A 26,449-nucleotide genomic window follows, 5' to 3' on the forward strand; every position below is an offset into this window, starting at 1 on the left:
AAACAGTAAATCCTTGTAATATCACAGGTCACGGTAGGCCTATGCAAACAGTAAATCCTTGTAATATCACAGGTCACGGTAGTCCTATGCAAACAAATCCTTGTAATATCACAGGTCACAGTAGGCCTATGCAAACAGTAAATCCTTGTAATGTCACAGGTCACAGTAGGCCTATGCAAACAGTAAATCCTTGTAATATCTCAGGTCACAGTAGGCCTATGCAAACAGCAAATCCTTGTAATATCACAGGTCACAGTAGGCCTATTCAAACAGTAAATCCTTGTAATATCACAGGTCACAGTAGGCCTATGCAAACAGTAAATCCTTGTAATATCACAGGTCACAGTAGGCCTATGCAAACAGTAAATCCTTGTAATATCACAGGTCACAGTAGGCCTATGCAAACAGTAAATCCTTGTAATATCACAGGTCACAGTAGGCCTATGCAAACAGTAAATCCTTGTAATATCACAGGTCACAGTAGGCCTATGCAAACAGTAAATCCTTGTAATATCACAGGTCACAGTAGGCCTATGCAAACAGTAAATCCTTGTAATATCACAGGTCACAGTAGGCCTATGCAAACAGTAAATCCTTGTAATATCACAGGTCACAGTAGGCCTATGCAAACAGTAAATCCTTGTAATATCACAGGTCACAGTAGGCCTATGCAAACAGCAAATCCTTGTAATATCACAGGTCACAGTAGGCCTATGCAAACAGTAAATCCTTGTAATATCACAGGTCACAGTAGGCCTATGTAAACAGTAAATCCTTGTAATGTCACAGGTCACAGTAGGCCTATGCAAACAGTAAATCCTTGTAATATCACAGGTCACAGTAGGCCTATGCAAACAGTAAATCCTTGTAATATCACAGGTCACAGTAGGCCTATGCAAACAGTAAATCCTTGTAATATCACAGGTCACAGTAGGCCTATGCAAACAGCAAATCCTTGTAATATCACAGTTCACAGTAGGCCTATGCAAACAGTAAATTCTTGTAATATCACAGGTCACAGTAGGCCTATGCAAACAGTAAATCCTTGTAATGTCACAGGTCACAGTAGGCCTATGCAAACAGTAAATCCTTGTAATATCACAGGTCACAGTAGGCCTATGCAAACAGTAAATCCTTGTAATATCACAGGTCACAGTAGGCCTATGCAAACAGTAAATCCTTGTAATATCACAGGTCACAGTAGGCTTATGCAAACTAAATCCTTGTAATATCACAGGTCACAGTAGGCCTATGCAAACAGTAAATCCTTGTAATATCACAGGTCACAGTAGGCCTATGCAAACAGTAAATCCTTGTAATATCACAGGTCACAGTAGGCCTTTGCAAACAGTAAATCCTTGTAATATCACAGGTCACAGTAGGCCTATGCAAACAGTAAATCCCATATAATTATAATGAGAGGGATTTACTTAATAAAAGTCCTGTGAATATAATGATTTTATTGCAATAGTAATACAAGAAAGTACTCAGGTGAGTACCTTTACCAGAGCGATGTTTCGCTCGTCGGCGTCGTCAGTCACTAGACAGTGGGAGATGAGGGGGGTCAGTCCCTCAGCCTTGGCAGGTGTTCACCGGCCTAACATGAGCCAGGTGGTTAGAAGGTGTCTAGGTTTGTTAGACAGGTGTCTAGGTGGTTAGACAGGTGTCTAGGTAGCTAGGTGTCTAGGTGGTTAAACAGGTGTCTTGAACCTAACTGAACACTACCATAGGCCTATTGCCAATAACAGCAGGTCTACTGGCCCATACTAGACAGGTCACTCAAAAACCCATCACAAAACCCATGAAAAATATCACAGTAGGCCTATTGACCTATGGATAGGCCTACAAACTTATTAAAAACAGACTAGGCATATCACTTAAGGCTGAATATTTGTAACTTAGGCCTATGAGAGATTTTCAGAAGTATTTTTTAACTTCTCCACGGCAGGACTGTGTCCCAGACGGCTTATACCAGCTTTGACCTCTTCCTTGACCTCCTGCTGACCCTCCTTCTTCAAATACTCCTTGAGTTCTAGTATACCAGATGTCCTCAGGTCTTTAGAGGACTGTGCTAGTACTAGGCTGCCTGGTACTGTCCTCATTTGGACTCCTGGTACTGGGAAGTAGTCCTCTTCTTCACTATCAAGTGTGGTCTGCAATGAAGGACTCTGTTGAAGATCTACTCCGGGTTCTACTCCAGTGGCAACCCTAATCCTAGGGACATCCGAAGGACTCCCTGGAGGTACTACTTCAGTTGGGAAGGATGTCTTAGTAGCATCTGGAGTGGTAACACCATCTTCCTCCAGTACTGTAAACTCTGGACAGGTCAAACTCACTCTGTTAGTAGCCATTAGACTATCTGTTGGACGGGATAGTTTCCTGAGGTGAACTGCTGAGGTGTCTTGCTCTGGGTCTTGGGACTCTTTACACACTGGGGACTCGCTGGAACTGTTGGAGTCCAAAGACTTGGACCGCGTCTTGAGGCTTCCAGAGCTATTGGAGTGTCTGTCACTGCTGAGGAAGTTGGTCACAGCAAGGGGCTCATCGCTTTCGGTGCTGTTGACCGATTCAAAAGATGGTCTCTTGAAGGACCAGTCTTCTGACCCCTTTGAAATGTCAGTCACTGTCAGCAGGAAGCTGTGAGACTGAGAGTGTCTCTTTTTGTCCCGTGATTCACTGGCTGTCAGGATAGCATGTATCTGCTCCTCTGTGATGTATCCATCCACCTGTTTGTTGTCTTCCAGCTCCTGTTCCTGTTGGATGTTACGATACATGTGTGTAACGGGCCTGTTGCTTTGTGGTATGTCGTGATTTGGGGATTTGGCCCTGACTCTTGTCTTTTCAGGGATGGAAGGCGCTGGCTCCTGGTCCCTGGAACTGTTAGAAGCCCTACTGTAGGTACTGCACCGTGCTTCACCATTACTATGTAGCTTTTCACGACGCAGTACGATAGTGACATCTGGGCTGAGAGAACGTCTATCTTCCTTGACACTATCTGTGACATCAGTGCTGAGACAAGAGCTATCTTGCTTGACACTGTCTACAATATCAGTGCTGACAGAATGGCTATCTTGCTTGACACTGTCACCAGTATCAGGTCTTAAGTCCTTCTCTGTCTCCAACACATCAGACTGTAAGACAAATATGTTAGCATCCTTCACTGCAGTTATAGCTGCTGTTTCAGTGAGTGCTGTTTGAACTGCATCATATCCCCTTGCAGTGTCTGCTGGCTGTTGGCTGACGTTCACGAGCGCTTCAGCAGACTCTCTTTCTAGGTCGTCAGGGCCTTTCTTGGCCCTCTCTTTACTCTTCTTGACCTGGAGAAGAGAGAAAGTACTTCCCTTTCGCTTCCTTTCTTTTCCATCTTTAGAATCCTTATCCTCCTTCTTATTTACTGACAATTTACTCTTAAAAAGTTTAAATTTTGACTTCTTTTCTGAGCTTTCAGAATCACTCTTTGAGGACGAGTTGGTACTCTTGGTACTCTCATTAGTACTCGCTCTGCCTCTGAAGGGACTACGAGGAGGTGTGGCACTCTCCGAGGTCTTAATATCCTGCTCTACATAAGCCTTCAAGGCTTCACCTGGGAAGGCTCCAGTGGAGGGTTCCGAGGCTCCTCTACAAGGTTTCACATTCTGGGTAGAGTTATCATCTGAAAACCCGCAGCAGAGTTCTTGGTTATCGTTATTTTTCTGTTTATCGTTATCGTTATCGTTATTTTGCCACCTAGAAGGGAGTGAGAGAGGTGAAGAATTGCTTGCTGGTGGTGGGTGGGATTCCTGTCTCCTGACAGTGCTGGCTGACACTGTAGCACTACTGACAGCACTAGCTGACACTGTGGGAATGCTGTTACCACTAGGTGACACCATGGTACTACTGACAACACTAAGTGACACTGTCGCACTACTGACAGCACTGACTGACACCGTTGCAGTACTGCCAGCACTAGCTGACACTGAGGCACTACTGGCAGCACTAGCTGACACAGAGGCACTACTGGCAACACTAGCTGACACTGAGGCACTACTGGCAGCACTAGCTGACACCGAGGAACTACTTATCACTTCTGGAGACAGCAGTGGACTCATCAAAAGGGGACCTGAATCCAGCTCTCTCTTATTCAATCCTATATTAATGCCCTCAGGAGGACCCTGGAGCTGTACCTCAACTCTGGATTGACTCCCTGAAGGTACTGACGCAGGATCATGACCCTGTTCAAATTCTGCAAATTCTGTCTCATCACTGGAACGATCCACGGATCTTGTCAGCTCGGATGAGGATACAGGAAAGGCCGTATCATCATCAGGATCACTGATCCTATCCACACTTCCTGTTATTCCCTGCCTGTCATCCCTGCTTACCGTTTGCTGGCTAATCTGTTGTGCTCTAACGGCTGGAACAATGGCTATCGCTACAATAGGATCGACCTCGATAGCCTCCACGTCCACACTGTACTTGATTTCACGGCTGACAGCATGATGGACCCTGATATCTTTATCAACCTTCCGTTTACCTTCAACAGACGCTCCTGTTTGTCCGGAGACACATAACGTATTACTCCTCGCTGCGTCAACAATCGCTCCCGTTTCTCTCACCGGAACAGATAACACCTCACTATTTGCAACGGTAGGGCCCTCAACAGATTTCGTTAGGGCATGGACGCTCCTAGACAGAGGTATGCTAGGTGATGGTGACCTCTTTCTAGGTGAGGGACTCCTACTGATACCTGCTGACAGCTGAGGTTGGCTGATATCCGTTCGGTTGAGAAGGCTACTGTTGTTCAACGGGATAAACGGCCGTTTCTGTGGCCGTTTACAAATGGCAGGGTGTCCCTCCTGTCCCCCACTGCTGTCTAACCTCTCTATTTCGTCTCTTTTCTGGACCTTCTTCAGTTTAACACCGAATATTTCTCCGGCTTCCAGCGTTCTGTTAGATTGTTGTGAACTTTCAACAGTCTGTTTTTTCACTGTTTTGAGCTTGACCTGACCTGGGAACGGTACTGGTTTAGAACCTATGTCGTCTTGATCCGAGGAACTGGAGGATGTGTCTTCTCTTACCTGAAATAATATAAATTATAAACTAGGAACACATACACTGTGGTGTATATCTCAGTGTATATACACTGAGAGATGTATATCTCACTGTATATACACTGAGAGGTGTATATCTCAGTGTATATACACTGAGAGATGTATATCTTACTGTATAGATACTGAGAGGTGTATATCCCACTATATACACACTGAGAGAGGTGTATATCCCACTATATACACACAGAGGTGTATATCCCACCATACACACACCAAAACATACATAACTCACCTCTTTATGAAGAGTCTTGGTACTCTTAAGTTTAATCGCGGCTATATTAACGCCATACAGAGGACCAGCCACTGGTACCCTCAAGATTTTCTTGGGTTTGATGAGCTGAGGTTCCTCCTGGGGTTCCAGCACCTGAGGTTCCAGCACCTGAGATTCCTCTTCCCCAGAAGTGCTGGAGCTGACGTCCTGGCCTGACACTCTCCCTCCTGGCAAGGTTGCTGACTTCTGTCAGTTAAAAAATAGGTTAACTGTATATAGTGGAACTCTATAAGATATAACCTGGGTAGTAACAGCCACTCCAGAGAGAGGTTTTTTTTAGCTCCAGGAAGGAAAAAAATGGCTGACAGGAAATAACAGAAATCGTACACCAACTCCAGTCACTTCTGGAGTGGAGTCACAGTCAATGGCCTCCACTCCAAAACACAGATATTAGTGCCTGGAAAAAAGACCCAGGCCCGGTGGCCTGGTGGGTAAAGCTCCCGCTTCACACACGGAGGGCCCGGGTTCGATTCCCGGCGGGTGGAAACATTTCGACACGTTTCCTTACACCTGTTGTCCTGTTCACCTAGCAGCAAATAGGTACCTGGGTGTTAGTCGACTGGTGTGGGTGGCATCCTGGGGGACAAGATTAAGGACCACAATGGAAATAAGTTAGACAGTCCTCGATGACGCACTGACTTTCTTGGGTTATCCTGGGTGGCTAACCCTCCGGGGTTAAAAATCCGAACGAAATCTTATCTTATACCATCAATACAATGACACTCATCTTTGGAAATATACAGAGTCTAAGGTCAGCAATGAACAACAAAATGCCTTTCATCTGTAGACTGTTTAAAGAGTCAAACGCAATGTTTGTAGTGTTCACAGAGACCCACATAAAGGATCACTTGGACGATGAAATATGGATGTGACAGAGTGAACAGGCAAACGGGAGGGAGGCTGGTTGGCCTGTACGTCACAGTCGCTAATTTGCTCACAACTACTAAATACCTCAAATGATGTTGAAGTCTTGGCATTAAAGATCGAGAACCAAAACCTAGTCATTGTGGTTGTATACAAACCTCCGGTTGCAACGTCCCAATAATTCCAGGAACGAATTATGAAAATCGACCACTGTCTGGAAAATCTTCCAGCTCCTGCCCTCAACATCTTGCTCCTGGGGGATTTCAACCTAAGACACATAAAATGGTGGAAGGTAGCAAATAATGCTGTATTAGAGATAACGACAATCTGATACGTAATATAACAGTATCAAAGACAACATAACAGAGGTACAGACATGTACACACAGGGCTCCTGACCAGCAAAATGTGATCAGTGATGAATGCGTCTTCACAAAATTCAACTTCATTAACAAAAACATACAAAGGGAACAAGTCAACTATGTCCTAAATGAAACAAGCTGGGAAGAAACCCTAAACAATATAGATCTAGACCTCTGCCTTGAAAAAATTAACTCTGTGGCTCTTGAGATCTGCTCAAGGCACTTTCCATTAAGAAAAAGAAAGAGAAGATGTAAACCAGAAAGAGAGAGACGTTCCCTATACAGGCAAAAGCGAAGAACCACAGAGCTACTGAGAAGGGCCAATATATCTGTAATACGTAGGGAGACACTGGTCAGAGATATATCAAACATGGAACTTAAGCTAGAGGAATCTTACAAGAGTCAAGAATCGCGGGAAGAACTAAAATCCATAAATGAAATTGAAAAAAAAAACAAATATTTTTCTTGTGCCAAATCAAAGTCTAGAACAACGTCCAGTATTGGGCCCCTACTTAAACAAGATGGGTCCTACACAGATGATAGCAGTGTCCGGGGCCCCTGACTGTTCAATTGCCTCCCAGCATACATAAGGGGAATCACCAATAGACCCCTGGTTGTCTTCAAGACCCCTGACTGTCTTCAAGACCCCTGGCTGTCTTCAAGACCCCTGGCTGTCTTCAAGACCCCTGGCTGTCTTCAAGACCCCTGGCTGTCTTCAAGAACCATGGCTTTCTTCAAGACCCTGACTGTCTTCAAGACCCCTGGCTGTCTTCAAGACCCCTGGCTGTCTTCAAGACCCCTGTCTGTCTTCAAGACCCCTGGCTGTCTTCAAGATCCCTGGCTTTCTTTAAGACCCCTGGCTTTCTTCAAGACCCCTGGCTGTCTTCAAGACCCCTGGCTGTCTTCAAGACCCCTGGCTGTCTTCAAGACCCCTGACTGTCTTCAAGACGCCTGACTTTCTTCAAGACCCCTGATTGTCTTCAAGACCCCCTGGCTGTCTTCAAGACCCCTGACTGTCTTCAAGACCCCTGGCTGTCTTCAAGACCCCTGTCTGTCTTCAAGATCCCTGGCTTTCTTCAAGACCCCCCTGGCTGTCTTCAAGACCCCCTGACTGTCTTCAAGACCCCCTGGCTGTCTTCAAGACCTCTGACTGTCTTCAAGACCCCTGACTGTCTTCAAGACCCCTGTCTATCTTCAAGACCCCTGGTTGTCTTCAAGACCCCTGTCTGTCTTCAAGACCCCTGGTTGTCTTCAAGACCCCTAGCTTTCTTCAAGACCCCTGGCTGTCTTCAAGACCCCTGACTGTCTTCAAGACCCCTGTCTGTCTTCAAGACCCCTGACTGTCTTCAAGACCCCTGGTTGTCTTCAAGACCCCTGGCTGTCTTCAAGACCCCTGGTTGTCTTCAAGACCCCTGGCTGTCTTCAAGACCTCTGATTGTCTTCAAGACCCCTGGCTGTCTTCAAGACCCCTGGCTGTCTTCAAGACCTCTGACTGTCTTCAAGACCCCTGGCTGTCTTCAAGACCCCTGGTTGTCTTCAAGACCCCTGGCTGTTTTCAAGACCTCTGACTGTCTTCAAGACCCCTGGCTGTCTTCAAGACCCCTGGTTGTCTTCAAGACCCCTGGCTGTCTTCAAGACCTCTGACTGTCTTCAAGACCCCTGGCTGTCTTCAAGACCCCTGGTTGTCTTCAAGACCCCTGGCTGTCTTCAAGACCTCTGACTGTCTTCAAGACCCCTGGCTGTCTTCAAGACCTCTGACTGTCTTCAAGACCCCTGGCTGTCTTCAAGACCTCTGACTGTCTTCAAGACCCCTGGCTGTCTTCAAGACCCCTGGTTGTCTTCAAGACCCCTGGCTGTCTTCAAGACCTCTGACTGTCTTCAAGACCCCTGGCTGTCTTCAAGACCTCTGACTGTCTTCAAGACCCCTGGCTGTCTTCAAGACCTCTGACTGTCTTCAAGACTCCTGGCTGTCTAAAGAAGGCACTGGACAAGCACCTAAAGTCAGTACCTGACCAACAGGGCTGTGGTTCCTACGTCAGTTTACGTGCGACCAGCAGTAACAGCCTGGTTGATCAGGCCCTGATCCACCACGAGGCCTGGTCTCAGACCGGGCCACGGGGGCGTTGACCCCTGAAACCCTCTCCAGGTATACTCAAGTATACTCCAGGTATACTCCAAGTACATCGTGGAACTGTATACAGTCTTAAGGGGGCAAAACATACCATTTTTTGAGTACTTGGACTCAAGGAGTGGCAGCCAGGAGTACTAAGAGCATTGTCGGAGCTGGACAAGCGCTCTGGACCCGTAGGGGCATCCTGTCTTACATCCTGTAGGACATCCTGTAGGATCCTCACCCATTTCTCCCTGACCTCGCTCGTCTCTGCTGCCTGGAGTACAAACACAACACTCAGTAACACCTTACACTCAGTACAGAGTACATGAGACTATATTGAGAGTACATAAGATCACATAAACATGAGTACATATGAGTACATAGTGTACATAAAATGTAAATAGAGTACACAAGTACATAAAAATATATAACAGTACATAAAGTGTACATAAAGACAATATAAGAGTACATAAAAAGTACATAAAGAGTACATAAAAAGTACATAAAGAGTACATAAGAGTAGATAAAGACTATGTAAGAGTACATAAAAGTACATGAAGAGTACATAAAGATTACACAAAAGTACATAAGAGTAATTAAAGAGTACACAGAAGGTACATAAGAGTACATAAAAACTTCATGAGAGTACATAGCAATAAGTAAAGAGTACATAAGAGTACAGTACCTTGCACCTGGTACCCAGCACCTAGCACCCAGTACCTTGCACCCAGCACCTAACACTTAGCACCTAGACCCAGCACCTAGCACCAAGCACCTAGCACCTAGCACCCAGGTCTTTGACGTTGGTGTTTCGCTCTATTTTGTGGCCAGAATTTGTTTTGTACTCTGATGAGGAAATTAAATCTTCATCAGAGTACAAAACAAATTCTGGCCACAAAATAGAGCGAAACACCAACGTCAAAGACCTGGGAGTGATCATGTCGGAGGATCTCACCTTCAAGGACCATAACATTGTATCAATCGCATCTGCTAGAAAAATGACAGGATGGATAATGAGAACCTTCAAAACTAGGGAGGCCAAGCCCATGATGACACTCTTCAGGTCACTTGTTCTATCTAGGCTGGAATATTGCTGCACACTAACAGCACCTTTCAAGGCAGGTGAAATTGCTGACCTAGAAAATGTACAGAGAACTTTCACGGCGCACATAACGGAGATAAAACACCTCAATTACTGGGAGCGCTTGAGGTTCCTAAACCTGTATTCCCTGGAACGCAGGCGGGAGAGATACATGATTATATACACCTGGAAAATCCTAGAGGGACTAGTACCGAACTTGCACACGAAAATCACTCACTACGAAAGCAAAAGACTTGGCAGACGATGCAACATCCCCCCAATGAAAAGCAGGGGTGTCACTAGCACGTTAAGAGACCATACAATAAGTGTCAGGGGCCCGAGACTGTTCAACTGCCTCCCAGCACACATAAGGGGGATTACCAACAGACCCCTGGCAGTCTTCAAGCTGGCACTGGACAAGCACCTAAAGTCAGTTTCTGATCAGCCGGGCTGTGGCTCGTACGTTGGTTTGCGTGCAGCCAGCAATAACAGCCTGGTTGATCAGGCTCTGATCCACCAGGAGGCCTGGTCACAGACCGGACCGCGGGGGCGTTGACCCCCGGAACTCTCTCCAGGTAAATTCCAGGTAAACTCCAGCACCTAGCAGCCAGCACCAAGCACCAAGCACCTACCACCTAGCATCCAGCACCAAGCACGTAGCACCTAGTACCCAGCACCCAGCACCTAGCACCCAGCACCTAGCACCTACCAGTTTCACAGAAGGCAGGTTCTTACAGGTCAATTTGAAGGGATAATTCGCCTTCATAATTCCACGTCTCCCAACAGTGACCTGAAGCAAAAAATCCAGGTCCAGGACCCCTTTTGGGCCACTTTGGGGCCCGCTAGGAGACCCCTGTTGTCCACCGGGGTCCTGGTAGTGTCGCTGGGGCTTGTAGTAGGTCAGTAGTCGACCATTTAACGTAAAGTAGTATCGCTTCCAGGTACTGAAGGCCTTCTGTAAGATTAATATTATTATTATTAGTATTATTACACACAACACACACACACACACACACACACACACACACACACACACACACACACACACACACACACACACACACACACACACACACACACACACACACACACACAAGAAGTAAGACACGAAAGAGAGGGGTGGGTTAATTGCATTTTCTTGGACTGCAGGAAGGCCTTCGACACAGTTCCTCACAAGAGATTAGTGCAGAAGCTGGAGGATCAGGCGCATGTAACAGGGAGGGCACTGCAATGGATCAGAGAATACCTGACAGTGAGGCAACAACGAGTCATGGCACGTGAAGAGGTTTCACAGTGGGCGCCTGTGACGAACGGGGTCCCACAAGGGTCAGTCCTAGGACCAGTGATATTTTTTATATATGTGAACGACATGATGGAAGGGATAGACTCAGAAGTGTCCCTATTTGCAAATGATGTGAAGTTAATGAGAAGAATTAAATCGGATGAGGATGAGGCAGGACTGTAAAGAGACCTGGACAGGCTGGACATGTGGTCCAGAAACTGGCTTCTCGAATTCAACACTGCCAAATGCAAAATCATGAAGATTGGGGAGGGGCAAAGAAGACCGCAGACAGAGTATAGGCTAGGTGGACAAAGACTACAGACCTCACTCAGGGAGAAAGACCTTGGGGTGACCATAACACCGAGAACGTCACCGGAGGCACACATCAACCAAATAACCGCTGCAGCATACGGGCGCCTGGCAAACCTGAGAATAGCGTTCCGATACCTTAATAAGGAATCGTTCAAGACACTGTACACTGTGTATGTTAGGCCCATACTGGAGTATGCAGCACCAGTCTGGAACCCACACCTGGTCAAGCACGTCAAGAAGTTAGTGAAAGTACAAAGGTTTGCAGCAAGGCTAGTCCCAGAGCTCAGGGGAATGTCGTACGAGGAAAGGTTGAGGGAAATTGGACTGACGACACTGGAGGACAGAAGGGTAAGGGGAGACATGATAACGACATACAAGATACTGCGGGGAATATACAAGGTGGACAGAGATAGGATGTTAAAGAGAGGGGACACAGAAACAAGGGGTCACAACTGGAAGCTGAAGACTCAGACGAGTCACAGGGACGTAAGGAAGTATTTCTTCAGTCATAGAGTCGTCAGGAAGTGGAATAGCCTAGCAAGTGAAGTAGTGGAGGCAGGAACCATACATAGTTTTAAGAAGAGGTATGACAAAGTTCAGGAAGCAGAGAGAGAGAGGACATAGCAGCGATCAGTGAAGAGGCGGGGCCAGGAGCTGAGTCTCGACCCCTGCAACCACAATTAGGTGAGTACACACACATACACACACACACAACACACACACACACACACACACACACACACACACACACACACACACACACACACACACACACACACACACACACACACACACACACACACACAACACACAACACACACACAACACACACGCACGCACACACACACACACACACACAACACACACGCACGCACACACACACACACACACACACACACACACACACACACACACACACACACACACACACACACACACACACACACACACAGTCTAGGGGGCCAAAGACTACAAACCTCACTCAAGGAAAAAGATCTTGGGGTGAGTATAACACCGAGCACATCTCCTGAAGCGCACATCAACCAAATAACTGCTGCAGCATATGGGCGCCTAGCAAACCTCAGAACAGCATTCCGACATCTTAATAAGGAATCATTCAGGACCCTGTACACCGTGTACGTTAGGCCCATATTGGAGTATGCGGCACCAGTTTGGAACCCACACCTAGCCAAGCACGTAAAGAAACTAGAGAAAGTGCAAAGGTTTGCAACAAGACTAGTCCCAGAGCTAAGAGGTATGTCCTACAAGGAGAGGTTAAGGGAAATCAACCTGACGACACTGGAGGACAGGAGAGATAGGGGGGACATGATAACGACATACAAAATACTGAGAGGAATTGACAAGGTGGACAAAGACAGGATGTTCCAGAGATTGGACACAGTAACAAGGGGACACAGTTGGAAGCTGAAGACACAGATGAATCACAGGGATGTTAGGAAGTATTTCTTCAGCCACAGAGTAGTCAGTAAGTGGAATAGTTTGGGAAGCGATGTAGTGGAGGCAGGATCCATACATAGCTTTAAGCAGAGGTATGATAAAGCTCACGGCTCAGGGAGAGTGACCTAGTAGCGATCAGTGAAGAGGCGGGGCCAGGAGCTCGGACTCGACCCCCGCAACCTCAACTAGGTGAGTACAACTAGGTGAGTACACACACATACACACACACACACACACACACACACATACACACACACACACACACACACACACACACACACACACACACACACACACACACACACACACACACACACACACACACACACACACACACACACACACACACACACACGGGATGTGTGGAAGTTCATCCTTCCTGTGTGATAGATAAGTCACATCCTTACTAACACATACTCTGAAGGATGAGTGAGGATGTTACAGTTCTGGAGGTGGGAAGTACAGTACCTGTACTCTGAAGGATGAGTGAGGATGTTACAGTTCTGGAGGTGGGAAGTACAGTACCTGTACTCTGAAGGATGTGTGAGGATGTTACAGTTCTGGAGGTGGGAAGTACAATACCTGTACTCTGAAGGATGAGTGAGGATGTTACAGTCCTGGAGGTGGGAAGTACAATACCTGTACTCTGAAGGATGAGTGAGGATGTTACAGTTCTGGAGGTGGGAAGTACAATACCTGTACTCTGAAGGATGAGTGAGGATGTTACAGTCCTGGAGGTGGTAAGTACAGTACCTGTACTCTGAAGGATGAGTGAGGATGTTACAGTTCTGGAGGTGGGAAGTACAGTACCTGTACTCTGAAGGATGAGTGAGGATGTTACAGTTCTGGAGGTGGGAAGTACAATACCTGTACTGTGAAGGATGAGTGAGAATGTTACAGTTCTGGAGGTGGTAAGTACAGTACCTGTACTCTGAAGGATGAGTGAGGATGTTACAGTTCTGGAGGTGGGAAGTACAGTACCTGTACTCTGAAGGATGAGTGAGGATGTTACAGTTCTGGAGGTGGGAAGTACAGTACCTGCACTCTGAAGGATGAGTGAGGATGTTACAGTTCTGGAGGTGGGAAGTACAGTACCTGTACTCTGAAGGATGAGTGAGAATGTTACAGTTCTGGAGGTGGGAAGTACAGTACCTGTACTCTGAAGGATGTGTGAGGATGTTACAGTACTGGAGGTGGGAAGTACAGTACCTGTACTCTGAAGGATGAGTGAGGATGTTACAGTTCTGGAGGTGGGAAGTACAGTACCTGTACTCTGAAGGATGAGTGAGGATGTTACAGTACTGGAGGTGGGAAGTACAGTACCTGTACTCTGAAGGATGAGTGAGGATGTTACAGTTCTGGAGGTGGGAAGTACAGTACCTGTACTCTGAAGGATGAGTGAGAATGTTACAGTTCTGGAGGTGGGAAGTACAGTACCTGTACTCTGAAGGATGAGTGAGAATGTTACAGTTCTGGAGGTGGGAAGTACAGTACCTGTACTCTGAAGGATGAGTGAGAATGTTACAGTTCTGGAGGTGGGAAGTACAGTACCTGTACTCTGAAGGATGAGTGAGAATGTTACAGTTCTGGAGGTGGGAAGTACAGTACCTGTACTCTGAAGGATGAGTGAGGATGTTACAGTACTGGAGGTGGGAAGTACAGTACCTGTACTCTGAAGGATGAGTGAGGATGTTACAGTACTGGAGGTGGGAAGTACAGTACCTGTACTCTGAAGGATGAGTGAGGATGTTACAGTTCTGGAGGTGGGAAGTACAGTACCTGTACTCTGAAGAGTGAGTGAGGATGTTACAGTACTGGAGGTGGGAAGTACAGTACCTGTACTCTGAAGGATGAGTGAGGATGTTACAGTACTGGAGGTGGGAAGTACAGTACCTGTACTCTGAAGGATGAGTGAGAATGTTACAGTTCTGGAGGTGGGAAGTACAGTACCTGTACTCTGAAGGATGAATGAGGATGTTACAGTACTGGAGGTGGGAAGTACAGTACCTGTACTCTGAAGGATGAGTGAGGATGTTACATTTCTGGAGGTGAAAAGTACAGTACCTGTACTCTGAAGGATGAGTGAGAATGTTACAGTTCTGGAGGTGGGAAGTACAGTACCTGTACTCTGAAGGATGAGTGAGGATGTTACAGTTCTGGAGGTGGGAAGTACAGTACCTGTACTCTGAAGGATGAGTGAGAATGTTACAGTTCTGGAGGTGGGAAGTACAGTACCTGTACTCTGAAGGATGAGTGAGGATGTTACAGTTCTGGAGGTGGGAAGTACAGTACCTGTACTCTGAAGGATGAGTGAGGATGTTACAGTTCTGGAGGTGGGAAGTACAGTACCTGTACTCTGAAGGATGAGTGAGGATGTTACAGTTCTGGAGGTGGGAAGTACAGTACCTGTACTCTGAAGGATGAGTGAGGATGTTACAGTTCTGGAGGTGGGAAGTACAGTACCTGTACTCTGAAGGATGAGTGAGGATGTTACAGTTCTGGAGGTGGGAAGTACAGTACCTGTACTCTGAAGGATGAGTGAGGATGTTACAGTTCTGGAGGTGGGAAGTACAGTACCTGTACTCTGAAGGATGAGTGAGGATGTTACAGTTCTGGAGGTGGGAAGTACAGTACCTGTACTCTGAAGGATGAGTGAGGATGTTACAGTTCTGGAGGTGGGAAGTACAGTATCTGTACTCTGAAGGATGAGTGAGGATGTTACAGTTCTGGAGGTGGGAAGTACAGTACCTGTACTCTGAAGGATGAGTGAGGATGTTACAGTACTGGAGGTGGGAAGTACAGTACCTGTACTCTGAAGGATGAGTGAGGATGTTACAGTTCTGGAGGTGGGAAGTACAGTACCTGTACTCTGAAGGATGAGTGAGGATGTTACAGTTCTGGAGGTGGGAAGTACAGTACCTGTACTCTGAAGGATGAGTGAGGATGTTACAGTTCTGGAGGTGGGAAGTACAGTACCTGTACTCTGAAGGATGAGTGAGGATGTTACAGTTCTGGAGGTGGGAAGTACAGTACCTGTACTCTGAAGGATGAGTGAGGATGTTACAGTTCTGGAGGTGGGAAGTACAATACCTGTACTCTGAAGGATGAGTGAGGATGTTACAGTTCTGGAGGTGGGAAGTACAGTACCTGTACTCTGAAGGATGAGTGAGGATGTTACAGTTCTGGAGGTGGGAAGTACAGTACCTGTACTCTGAAGGATGAGTGAGAATGTTACAGTTCTGGAGGTGGGAAGTACAGTACCTGTACTCTGAAGGATGAGTGAGAATGTTACAGTTCTGGAGGTGGGAAGTACAGTACCTGTACTCTGAAGGATGAGCGAGGATGTTACAGTTCTGGAGGTGGGAAGTACAGTACCTGTACTCTGAAGGATGAGTGAGAATGTTACAGTTCTGGAGGTGGGAAGTACAGTACCTGTACTCTGAAGGATGAGTGAGAATGTTACAGTTCTGGAGGTGGGAAGTACAGTACCTGTACTCTGAAGGATGAGTGAGGATGTTACAGTTCTGGAGGTGGGAAGTACAGTACCTGTACTCTGAAGGATGAGTGAGAATGTTACAGTTCTGGAGGTGGGAAGTACAGTACCTGTACTCTGAAGGATGAGTGAGAATGTTACAGTTCTGGAGGTGGGAAGTACAGTACCTGTACTCTGAAGGATGAGTGAGGATGTTACAGTTCTGGAGGTGGGAAGTACAGTACCTGTACTCTGAAGGATGAGTGAGAATGTTACAGTTCTGGAGGTGGGAAGTACAGTACCTGTACTCTGAAGGATGAGTGAGGATGTTACAGTTCTGGAGGTGGGAAGTACAGTACCTGTACTCTGAAGGATGAGTGAGGATGTTACAGTTCTGGAGGTGGGAAGTACAGTACCTGTACTCTGAAGGATGAGTGAGGATGTTACAGTTCTGGAGGTGGGAAGTACAGTACCTGTACTCTGAAGGATGAGTGAGGATGTTACAGTTCTGGAGGTGGGAAGTACAGTACCTGTACTCTGAAGGATGAGTGAGGATGTTACAGTTCTGGAGGTGGGAAGTACAGTACCTGTACTCTGAAGGATGAGTGAGGATGTTACAGTTCTGGAGGTGGGAAGTACAGTACCTGTACTCTGAAGGATGAGTGAGGATGTTACAGTTCTGGAGGTGGGAAGTACAGTACCTGTACTCTGAAGGATGAGTGAGGATGTTACAGTTCTGGAGGTGGGAAGTACAGTACCTGTACTCTGAAGGATGAGTGAGGATGTTACAGTACTGGAGGTGGGAAGTACAGTACCTGTACTCTGAAGGATGAGTGAGGATGTTACAGTTCTGGAGGTGGGAAGTACAGTACCTGTACTCTGAAGGATGAGTGAGGATGTTACAGTTCTGGAGGTGGGAAGTACAGTACCTGTACTCTGAAGGATGAGTGAGAATGTTACAGTTCTGGAGGTGGGAAGTACAGTACCTGTACTCTGAAGGATGAGTGAGGATGTTACAGTTCTGGAGGTGGGAAGTACAGTACCTGTACTCTGAAGGATGAGTGAGGATGTTACAGTTCTGGAGGTGGGAAGTACAGTACCTGTACTCTGAAGGATGAGTGAGGATGTTACAGTTCTGGAGGTGGGAAGTACAGTACCTGTACTCTGAAGGATGAGTGAGAATGTTACAGTTCTGGAGGTGGGAAGTACAGTACCTGTACTCTGAAGGATGAGTGAGGATGTTACAGTTCTGGAGGTGGGAAGTACAGTACCTGTACTCTGAAGGATGAGTGAGGATGTTACAGTTCTGGAGGTGGGAAGTACAGTACCTGTACTCTGAAGGATGAGTGAGGATGTTACAGTTCTGGAGGTGGGAAGTACAGTACCTGTACTCTGAAGGATGAGTGAGGATGTTACAGTTCTGGAGGTGGGAAGTACAGTACCTGTACTCTGAAGGATGAGTGAGGATGTTACAGTTCTGGAGGTGGGAAGTACAGTACCTGTACTCTGAAGGATGAGTGAGAATGTTACAGTTCTGGAGGTGGGAAGTACAGTACCTGTACTCTGAAGGATGAGTGAGGATGTTACAGTTCTGGAGGTGGGAAGTACAGTACCTGTACTCTGAAGGATGAGTGAGGATGTTACAGTTCTGGAGGTGGGAAGTACAGTACCTGTACTCTGAAGGATGAGTGAGGATGTTACAGTTCTGGAGGTGGGAAGTACAGTACCTGTACTCTGAAGGATGAGTGAGAATGTTACAGTCCTGGAGGTGGGAAGTACAGTACCTGTACTCTGAAGGATGAGTGAGGATGTTACAGTTCTGGAGGTGGGAAGTACAGTACCTGTACTCTGAAGGATGAGTGAGGATGTTACAGTTCTGGAGGTGGGAAGTACAGTACCTGTACTCTGAAGGATGAGTGAGGATGTTACAGTCCTGGAGGTGGGAAGTACAGTACCTGTACTCTGAAGGATGAGTGAGGATGTTACAGTTCTGGAGGTGGGAAGTACAGTACCTGTACTCTGAAGGATGAGTGAGGATGTTACAGTTCTGGAGGTGGGAAGTACAGTACCTGTACTCTGAAGGATGAGTGAGGATGTTACAGTTCTGGAGGTGGGAAGTACAGTACCTGTACTCTGAAGGATGAGTGAGGATGTTACAGTTCTGGAGGTGGGAAGTACAGTACCTGTACTCTGAAGGATGAGTGAGGATGTTACAGTTCTGGAGGTGGGAAGTACAGTACCTGTACTCTGAAGGATGAGTGAGGATGTTACAGTTCTGGAGGTGGGAAGTACAGTACCTGTACTCTGAAGGATGAGTGAGGATGTTACAGTTCTGGAGGTGGGAAGTACAGTACCTGTACTCTGAAGGATGAGTGAGGATGTTACAGTTCTGGAGGTGGGAAGTACAGTACCTGTACTCTGAAGGATGAGTGAGGATGTTACAGTTCTGGAGGTGGGAAGTACAGTACCTGTACTCTGAAGGATGAGTGAGGATGTTACAGTTCTGGAGGTGGGAAGTACAGTACCTGTACTCTGAAGGATGAGTGAGAATGTTACAGTTCTGGAGGTGGGAAGTACAGTACCTGTACTCTGAAGGATGAGTGAGGATGTTACAGTTCTGGAGGTGGGAAGTACAGTACCTGTACTCTGAAGGATGAGTGAGAAGGTTACAGTTCTGGAGGTGGGAAGTACAGTACCTGTACTCTGAAGGATGAGTGAGGATGTTACAGTTCTGGAGGTGGGAAGTACAGTACCTGTACTCTGAAGGATGAGTGAGAATGTTACAGTTCTGGAGGTGGGAAGTACAGTACCTGTACTCTGAAGGATGAGTGAGGATGTTACAGTTCTGGAGGTGGGAAGTACAGTACCTGTACTCTGAAGGATGAGTGAGAATGTTACAGTTCTGGAGGTGGGAAGTACAGTACCTGTACTCTGAAGGATGAGTGAGAATGTTACAGTACTGGAGGTGGGAAGTACAGTACCTGTACTCTGAAGGATGAGTGAGAATGTTACAGTTCTGGAGGTGGGAAGTACAGTACCTGTACTCTGAAGGATGAGTGAGGATGTTACAGTTCTGGAGGTGGGAAGTACAGTACCTGTACTCTGAAGGATGAATGAGGATGTTACAGTTCTGGAGGTGGGAAGTACAGTACCTGTACTCTGAAGGATGAGTGAGAATGTTACAGTTCTGTAGGTGGGAAGTACAGTACCTGTACTCTGAAGGATGAGTGAGAATGTTACAGTTCTGGAGGTGGGAAGTACAGTACCTGTACTCTGAAGGATGAGTGAGGATGTTACAGTTCTGGAGGTGGGAAGTACAGTACCTGTACGCTGAAGGATGAGTGAGAATGTTACAGTACTGGAGGTGGGAAGTACAGTACCTGTACTCTGAAGGATGAGTGAGGATGTTACAGTTCTGGAGGTAGGAAGTACAGTACCTGTACTCTGAAGGATGAGTGAGGATGTTACAGTTCTGGAGGTGGGAAGTACAGTACCTGTACTCTGAAGGATGAGTGAGGATGTTACAGTTCTGGAGGTGGGAAGTACAGTACCTGTACTCTGAAGGATGAGTGAGAATGTTACAGTTCTGGAGGTGGGAAGTACAGTACCTGTACTCTGAAGGATGAGTGAGGATGTTACAGTACAGGAGGTGGTAAGTACAGTACCTGTACTCTGAAGGATGAGTGAGAATGTTACAGTTCTGGAGGTAGGAAGTACAGTACCTGTACTCTGAAGGATGAGTGAGAATGTTACAGTTCTGGAGGTGGGAAGTACAGTACCTGTACTCTGAAGGATGAGTGAGAATGTTACAGTTCTGGAGGTAGGAAGTACAGTACCTGTACTCTGAAGGATGAGTGAGAATGTTACAGTTCTGGAGGTAGGAAGTACAGTACCTGTACTCTGAAGGATGAGTGAGAATGTTACAGTTCTGGAGGTGGGAAGTACAGTACCTGTACTCTGAAGGATGAGTGAGAATGTTACAGTTCTGGAGGTAGGAAGTACAGTACCTGTACTCTGAAGGATGAGTGAGAATGTTACAGTTCTGGAGGTAGGAAGTACAGTACCTGTACTCTGAAGGATGAGTGAGAATGTTACAGTTCTGGAGGTGGGAAGTACAGTACCTGTACTCTGAAGGATGAGTGAGAATGTTACAGTTCTGGAGGTAGGAAGTACAGTACCTGTACTCTGAAGGATGAGTGAGAATGTTACAGTTCTGGAGGTAGGAAGTACAGTACCTGTACTCTGAAGGATGAGTGAGAATGTTACAGTTCTGGAGGTGGGAAGTACAGTACCTGTACTCTGAAGGATGAGTGAGAATGTTACAGTTCTGGAGGTGGGAAGTACAGTACCTGTACTCTGAAGGATGAGTGAGAATGTTACAGTTCTGGAGGTAGGAAGTACAGTACCTGTACTCTGAAGGATGAGTGAGAATGTTACAGTTCTGGAGGTGGGAAGTACAGTACCTGTACTCTGAAGGATGTGTGAGGATGTTACAGTTCTGGAGGTGGGAAGTACAGTACCTGTACTCTGAAGGATGAGTGAGAATGTTACAGTTCTGGAGGTGGGAAGTACAGTACCTGTACTCTGAAGGATGTGTGAGGATGTTACAGTTCTGGAGGTGGGAAGTACAGTACCTGTACTCTGAAGGATGAGTGAGAATGTTACAGTTCTGGAGGTGGGAAGTACAGTACCTGTACTCTGAAGGATGAGTGAGGATGTTACAGTTCTGGAGGTGGGAAGTACAGTACCTGTACTCTGAAGGATGAGTGAGAATGTTACAGTCCTGGAGGTGGTAAGTACAGTACCTGTACTCTGAAGGATGAGTGAGAATGTTACAGTTCTGGAGGTGGGAAGTACAGTACCTGTACTCTGAAGGATGAGTGAGGATGTTACAGTTCTGGAGGTGGGAAGTACAGTACCTGTACTCTGAAGGATGAGTGAGAATGTAGCAGTTTGAAATTTGCTGACAGCAGAGGTGACAGGAATTGTGCTGACTTAGATTGTGTCAGCTATCTTACTGTACACTACTACCAGCTGCTGCCTATGCTAGGATAGTATACTATCCTTGTATATATATATATATATATATATATATATATATATATATATATATATATATATATATATATATATATCTTACCTTTTTTTTTAAGTACAGATATCCCTTGTTCTTGTGTTCTGTGTTTCTCTGGGTTTTGTTCTTGTGTTTTGTTCTCTGTTCTGTCTTCTTCTGTGACTTGTGTTCTTGCTGTTCTGTGTTGTTCTTATCTCTCTCTCTCGTCTTTATTCTCTCCTCTCTATTCCCTCTTTCTCCCTCACTGCTCTTTTTATCTCCTTGCTTTATCTCTCCCTGTTCTCTTTCCTTCTGTTTTTCAGTCTGTTCTGTCTCTCTCGTTCTACCATCTTTGTCTTTTACAGTGCCTTTATTCCCTCGTTTATTGGACTTTCTGCCACCTCCCCCTTCATTGGGGCTGTTTATGTCACCTTTCTGGTCTATTTCCTCCTTTCTGTGGCTTTCTTCTGCTTTCTTATTCCCGTTTTTATCCATTTTTGCCTCTTCCTTGTTACTTCTCGTCTCTCTTATGTCTCTAATTTCTTGCTGTCTCTCTCTCTTCCCTTGTTTATTGCTGTTATTTCGTTGTTCTGTCTTCCTGGTGGTGTCTGAGCTGTCTGCTGTGTTCTGGATGGCCTGTTCTCCGTGTTCTATGTCTTGTTCTTCCTGTTCTCTGTTGTTGATGGCTTGTTCTCCGTGTTCTACGGCCGGTTCTACGTGTTCTGTGTTCTGTTCTCCATGTTCTACATCCTGTTCTCCATGTTCTACGTCCTGTTCTTCATGTTCTACGTCCTGTTCTCCATGTTCTACGTCCTGTTCTCCATGTTCTACGTCCTGTTCTCCATGTTCTACGTCATGTTCTCCATGTTCTACGTCCTGTTCTCCATGTTCTACGTCCTGTTCTCCATGTTCTACGTCCTGTTCTCCGTGTTCTACGTCCTGTTCTCCATGTTCTACGTCCTGTTCATGTTCTACGTCCTGTTCTCCATGTTCTACGTCCTGTTCATGTTCTACGTCCTGTTCTCCATGTTCTACGTCCTGTTCTCCATGTTCTACGTCCTGTTCTCCATGTTCTGCGTCCTGTTCTCCATGTTCTACGTCCTGTTCTCCATGTTCTACGTCCTGTTCTCCATTGTCTATGTCCTGTTCTCCGTGTTCTACGTCCTGTTCTCCATGTTCTACGTCCTGTTCTCCATGTTCTACGTCCTGTTCTCCGTGTTCTGTGACCTGTTGTGTGTCCTTCAGAAGTTGTTCTTCATGCTTGTTCAACAGAACATTCAGAGTGTTCTTGAAGGGCCAATCACAGGCCTGCTCCATCCTCAGACGTCTTCTGATTGGCTGATATTCAGTGATCTGAAAGGATAAGATAGTTGGGATATCCTGGGATAGATATCTGGGATACCCTCACAAGCTGGGATATCCTGGGATACCTTCACAAGCTGGGATATCCTGAGATAAATATCCTGGGATACCTTCACAAGCTGGGATATCCTGAGATAAATATCCTGGGATACCTTCACAAGCTGGGATATCCTGAGATAAATATCCTGGGATATCTTCACAAGCTGGGATATCCTGAGATAAATATCCTGGGATACCTTCACAAGCTGGGATATCCTGAGATAAATATCCTGGGATACCTTCACAAGCTGGGATATCCTGAGATAAATATCCTGGGATATCTTCACAAGCTGGGATATCCTGAGATAAATATCCTGGGATACCTTCACAAGCTGGGATATCCTGAGATAAATATCCTGGGATACCTTCACAAGCTGGGATATGCTGAGATAAATATCCTGGGATACCTTCACGAGCTGGGATATCCTGAGATAGATATCTGTAATACGTAGGGAGACACTGGTCAGAGATATATCAAACAAGGAACTTAATTAAGCTAGAGGAATCTTACAGGAGTCAGGAATCGCGGGAAGAACTAAAATCCATAAATGAAATTGAAAAAAAAAACAAATATTTTTCTTATGCCAAATCAAAGTCTCGAACAACATCCAGTATTGGGCCCCTACTTAAACAAGATGGGTCCTACACAGATGATAGCAGTGTCCGGGGCCCCCGACTGTTCAATTGCCTCCCAGCATACATAAAGGGGGATTACCAATAGACCCCTGGTTGTCTTCAAGACCCCTGGCTGTCTTCAAGACCCCTGGCTGTCTTCAAGACCCCTGGCTGTCTTCAAGACTCCTGGCTGTCTTCAAGATCCCTGGCTGTCTTCAAGACCCCTGGCTGTCTTCAAGACTCCTGGCTGTCTTCAAGACCCCTGGCTGTCTTCAAGACCCCTGGCTGTCTTCAAGACTCCTGGCTGTCTTCAAGACCCCTGGCTGTCTTCAAGACTCCTGGCTGTCTTCAAGACCCCTGGCTGTCTTCAAGACCCCTGGCTGTCTTCAAGACTCCTGGCTGTCTTCAAGACCCCTGGCTGTCTTCAAGACCCCTGGCTGTCTTCAAGACTCCTGGCTGTCTTCAAGACCCCTGGCTGTCTTCAAGACCCCTGGCTGTCTTCAAGACCCCTGGCTGTCTTCAAGACCCCTGGCTGTCTTCAAGACTCCTGGCTGTCTTCAAGACTCCTGGCTGTCTTCAAGACCCCTGGCTGTCTTCAAAACCCCTGGCTGTCTTCAAGACCCCTGGCTGTCTTCAAGACCCCTGGCTGTCTTCAAGACCCCTGGCTGTCTTCAAGAAGGCGCTGGACAGGCATCTAAATTCGGTACCTGGCCAGCCGGGTTGTGGTTCGTACGTCGGTTTACGTGCAGCCAACAGTAACAGCCTGGTTGATCAGGCCCTAATCCACCATGAGGTATGGTCACAGACCGGGCTGAGGGGGCGTTGACCCCCAAAAAACTCTCCAGGTATACTCTAGGATATCTTCACAACTTGGGATATCCTGGGATACCTACACAAGCTGAGATATCCTGGGATACCCCACGTACGTTCAGAGCAGACTAACGCACACCATGGACGCCCAGAACACATTAACGGACCCCACGTACGTTCAGAGCACATTAACACACCACGGACACCCAGAGCACACTAACGCACCCACGTACGTTCGCTGGCACTCCCACTAACGTACAGACACCGCCTATCAGACTGTAATCTGATTTCCGGTTGCTGCGTTGCCAACTCAGGGTCCCTACGTCGAGTATATGACTAATGTTCAGTGACGTGACGTTATGTGACGTTATGTGATGTTATGTGACCTGGAAAACATTCTGAATCATGTTCACTACCGTACTTGATGTTATTGTTAATATTGCAACTCTGAATTCCAAAGTCTTCAAGACCCCTGGTTGTCTTCAAGACCCCTGGCTGTCTTCAAGACCCCTGGTTGTCTTCAAGACCCCTGGTTGTCTTCAAGACCCCTGGTTGTCTTCAAGACCCCTGGCTGTCTTCAAGACCCCTGGTTGTCTTCAAGACCCCTGGTTGTCTTCAAGACCCCTGGTTGTCTTCAAGACCCCTGGCTGTCTTCAAGACCCCTGGTTGTCTTCAAGACCCCTGGTTGTCTTCAAGATCCCTGGTTGTCTTCAAGACCCCTGGTTGTCTTCAAGACCCCTGGTTGTCTTCAAGACCCCTGGTTGTCTTCAAGACCCCTGGTTGTCTTCAAGACCCCTGGTTGTCTTCAAGACCCCTGGCTGTCTTCAAGACCCCTGGTTGTCTTCAAGACCCCTGGTTGTCTTCAAGACCCCTGGTTGTCTTCAAGACCCCTGGCTGTCTTCAAGACCCCTGGTTGTCTTCAAGACCCCTGGTTGTCTTCAAGACCCCTGGTTGTCTTCAAGACCCCTGGTTGTCTTCAAGACCCCTGGTTGTCTTCAAGACCCCTGGCTGTCTTCAAGACCCCTGGTTGTCTTCAAGACCCCTGGCTGTCTTCAAGACCCCTGGTTGTCTTCCAGACCCCTGGTTGTCTTCAAGACCCCTGGCTGTCTTCAAGACCCCTGGTTGTCTTCAAGACCCCTGGTTGTCTTCAAGATCCCTGGTTGTCTTCAAGACCCCTGGTGGTCTTCAAGAGCCCTGGTTGTCTTCAAGACCCCTGGTGGTCTTCAAGACCCCTGGTGGTCTTCAAGACCCCTGGTGGTCTTCAAGACCCCTGGTGGTCTTCAAGACCCCTAGTTGATTTATTACTTACCAACTTACCTGTTTACTTACCTACTTAGCTATTTACCTACTTATTTACCTAATTACTTACCTACTTACTTACCTATTTACTTACCTACGTACCTGTTTACTTACCTACTTTCTTACCTACTTACTTACCTACTTACTTACTTAATTGCGTACTTACATACTAGATAACTTCAGAATCCTCCCTCTTCGTCTCTTTATCCAAGGAACTGGAGCGTTCCTCCCCTTTGTCGAACCAAACCCCATCAGCTCCCACCGCCTATATGCACCGAACGACCCATACGGGTTTAGCGGAAGCCCCTCAAACCACCCTCAAAAAATAGATTAACGAAAATTATTTATTACAGCCACAGAAACAGTAACAGAAATTTAGTTTAGTTTGGCATTAAATATGAGAGATTTTCTTTGACAAAAATCAAAGAAAACGAAAATAAAAGCAAAAGCTATTTTAAAAAAAATTTCAATAGAAAACTAAACTAATTGAAATCTGAAGTTAATTTTGTCGAAGACAAGTATTATTATAGATATTATACAGTACACAGACGTTAAGAACTGTCCTGGTAACCCTGGACAGTACACAGACCTTAAGAACAGTCCTGGTAACCCCTGGGCAGTACACAGACCTTAAGAACAGTCCTGGTAACCCTGGACAGTACACAGACATTAAGAACTGTCCTGGTAACCCTGGACAGTACACAGACCTTAAGAACTGTCCTGGTAACCCTGGACAGTACACAGACCTTAAGAACTGTCCTGGTAACCCTGGACAGTACACAGACCTTAAGAACTGTCCTGGTAACCCTGGACAGTACACAGACCTTAAGAACTGTCCTTGCAACCCTGGACAGTACACAGACCTTAAGAACTGTCCTGGTAACCCTGGACAGTACACAGACCTTAAGAACAGTCCTGGTAACCCTGGACAGTACACAGACCTTAAGAACTGTCCTTGTAACCCTGG

General features: G+C 46.5%; 1 protein-coding gene across 1 annotated transcript; it reads right to left on the minus strand.

The window, feature by feature from the left end:
- Positions 1-1,445: 1,445 nt before the first annotated feature.
- On the minus strand, positions 1,446-24,460 carry LOC128705033 (streptococcal hemagglutinin-like). The gene is made up of 6 exons (XM_070105165.1): positions 24,409-24,460; positions 21,445-22,710; positions 10,490-10,735; positions 8,809-8,973; positions 5,323-5,547; positions 1,446-5,057 (listed from the first exon to the last, which is right to left on the minus strand). Exons 2-6 carry the CDS (start codon positions 22,672-22,674, stop codon positions 1,905-1,907), a joined length of 5,019 nt encoding a protein of 1,672 aa, XP_069961266.1. The 5' UTR covers positions 22,675-22,710; positions 24,409-24,460; the 3' UTR covers positions 1,446-1,904.
- Between the last annotated feature and the right edge of the window lie 1,989 nt (positions 24,461-26,449).

Source organism: Cherax quadricarinatus, chromosome 97, assembly GCF_038502225.1.
Source record: "Cherax quadricarinatus isolate ZL_2023a chromosome 97, ASM3850222v1, whole genome shotgun sequence".
Lineage (NCBI taxonomy): Eukaryota > Metazoa > Arthropoda > Malacostraca > Decapoda > Parastacidae > Cherax > Cherax quadricarinatus.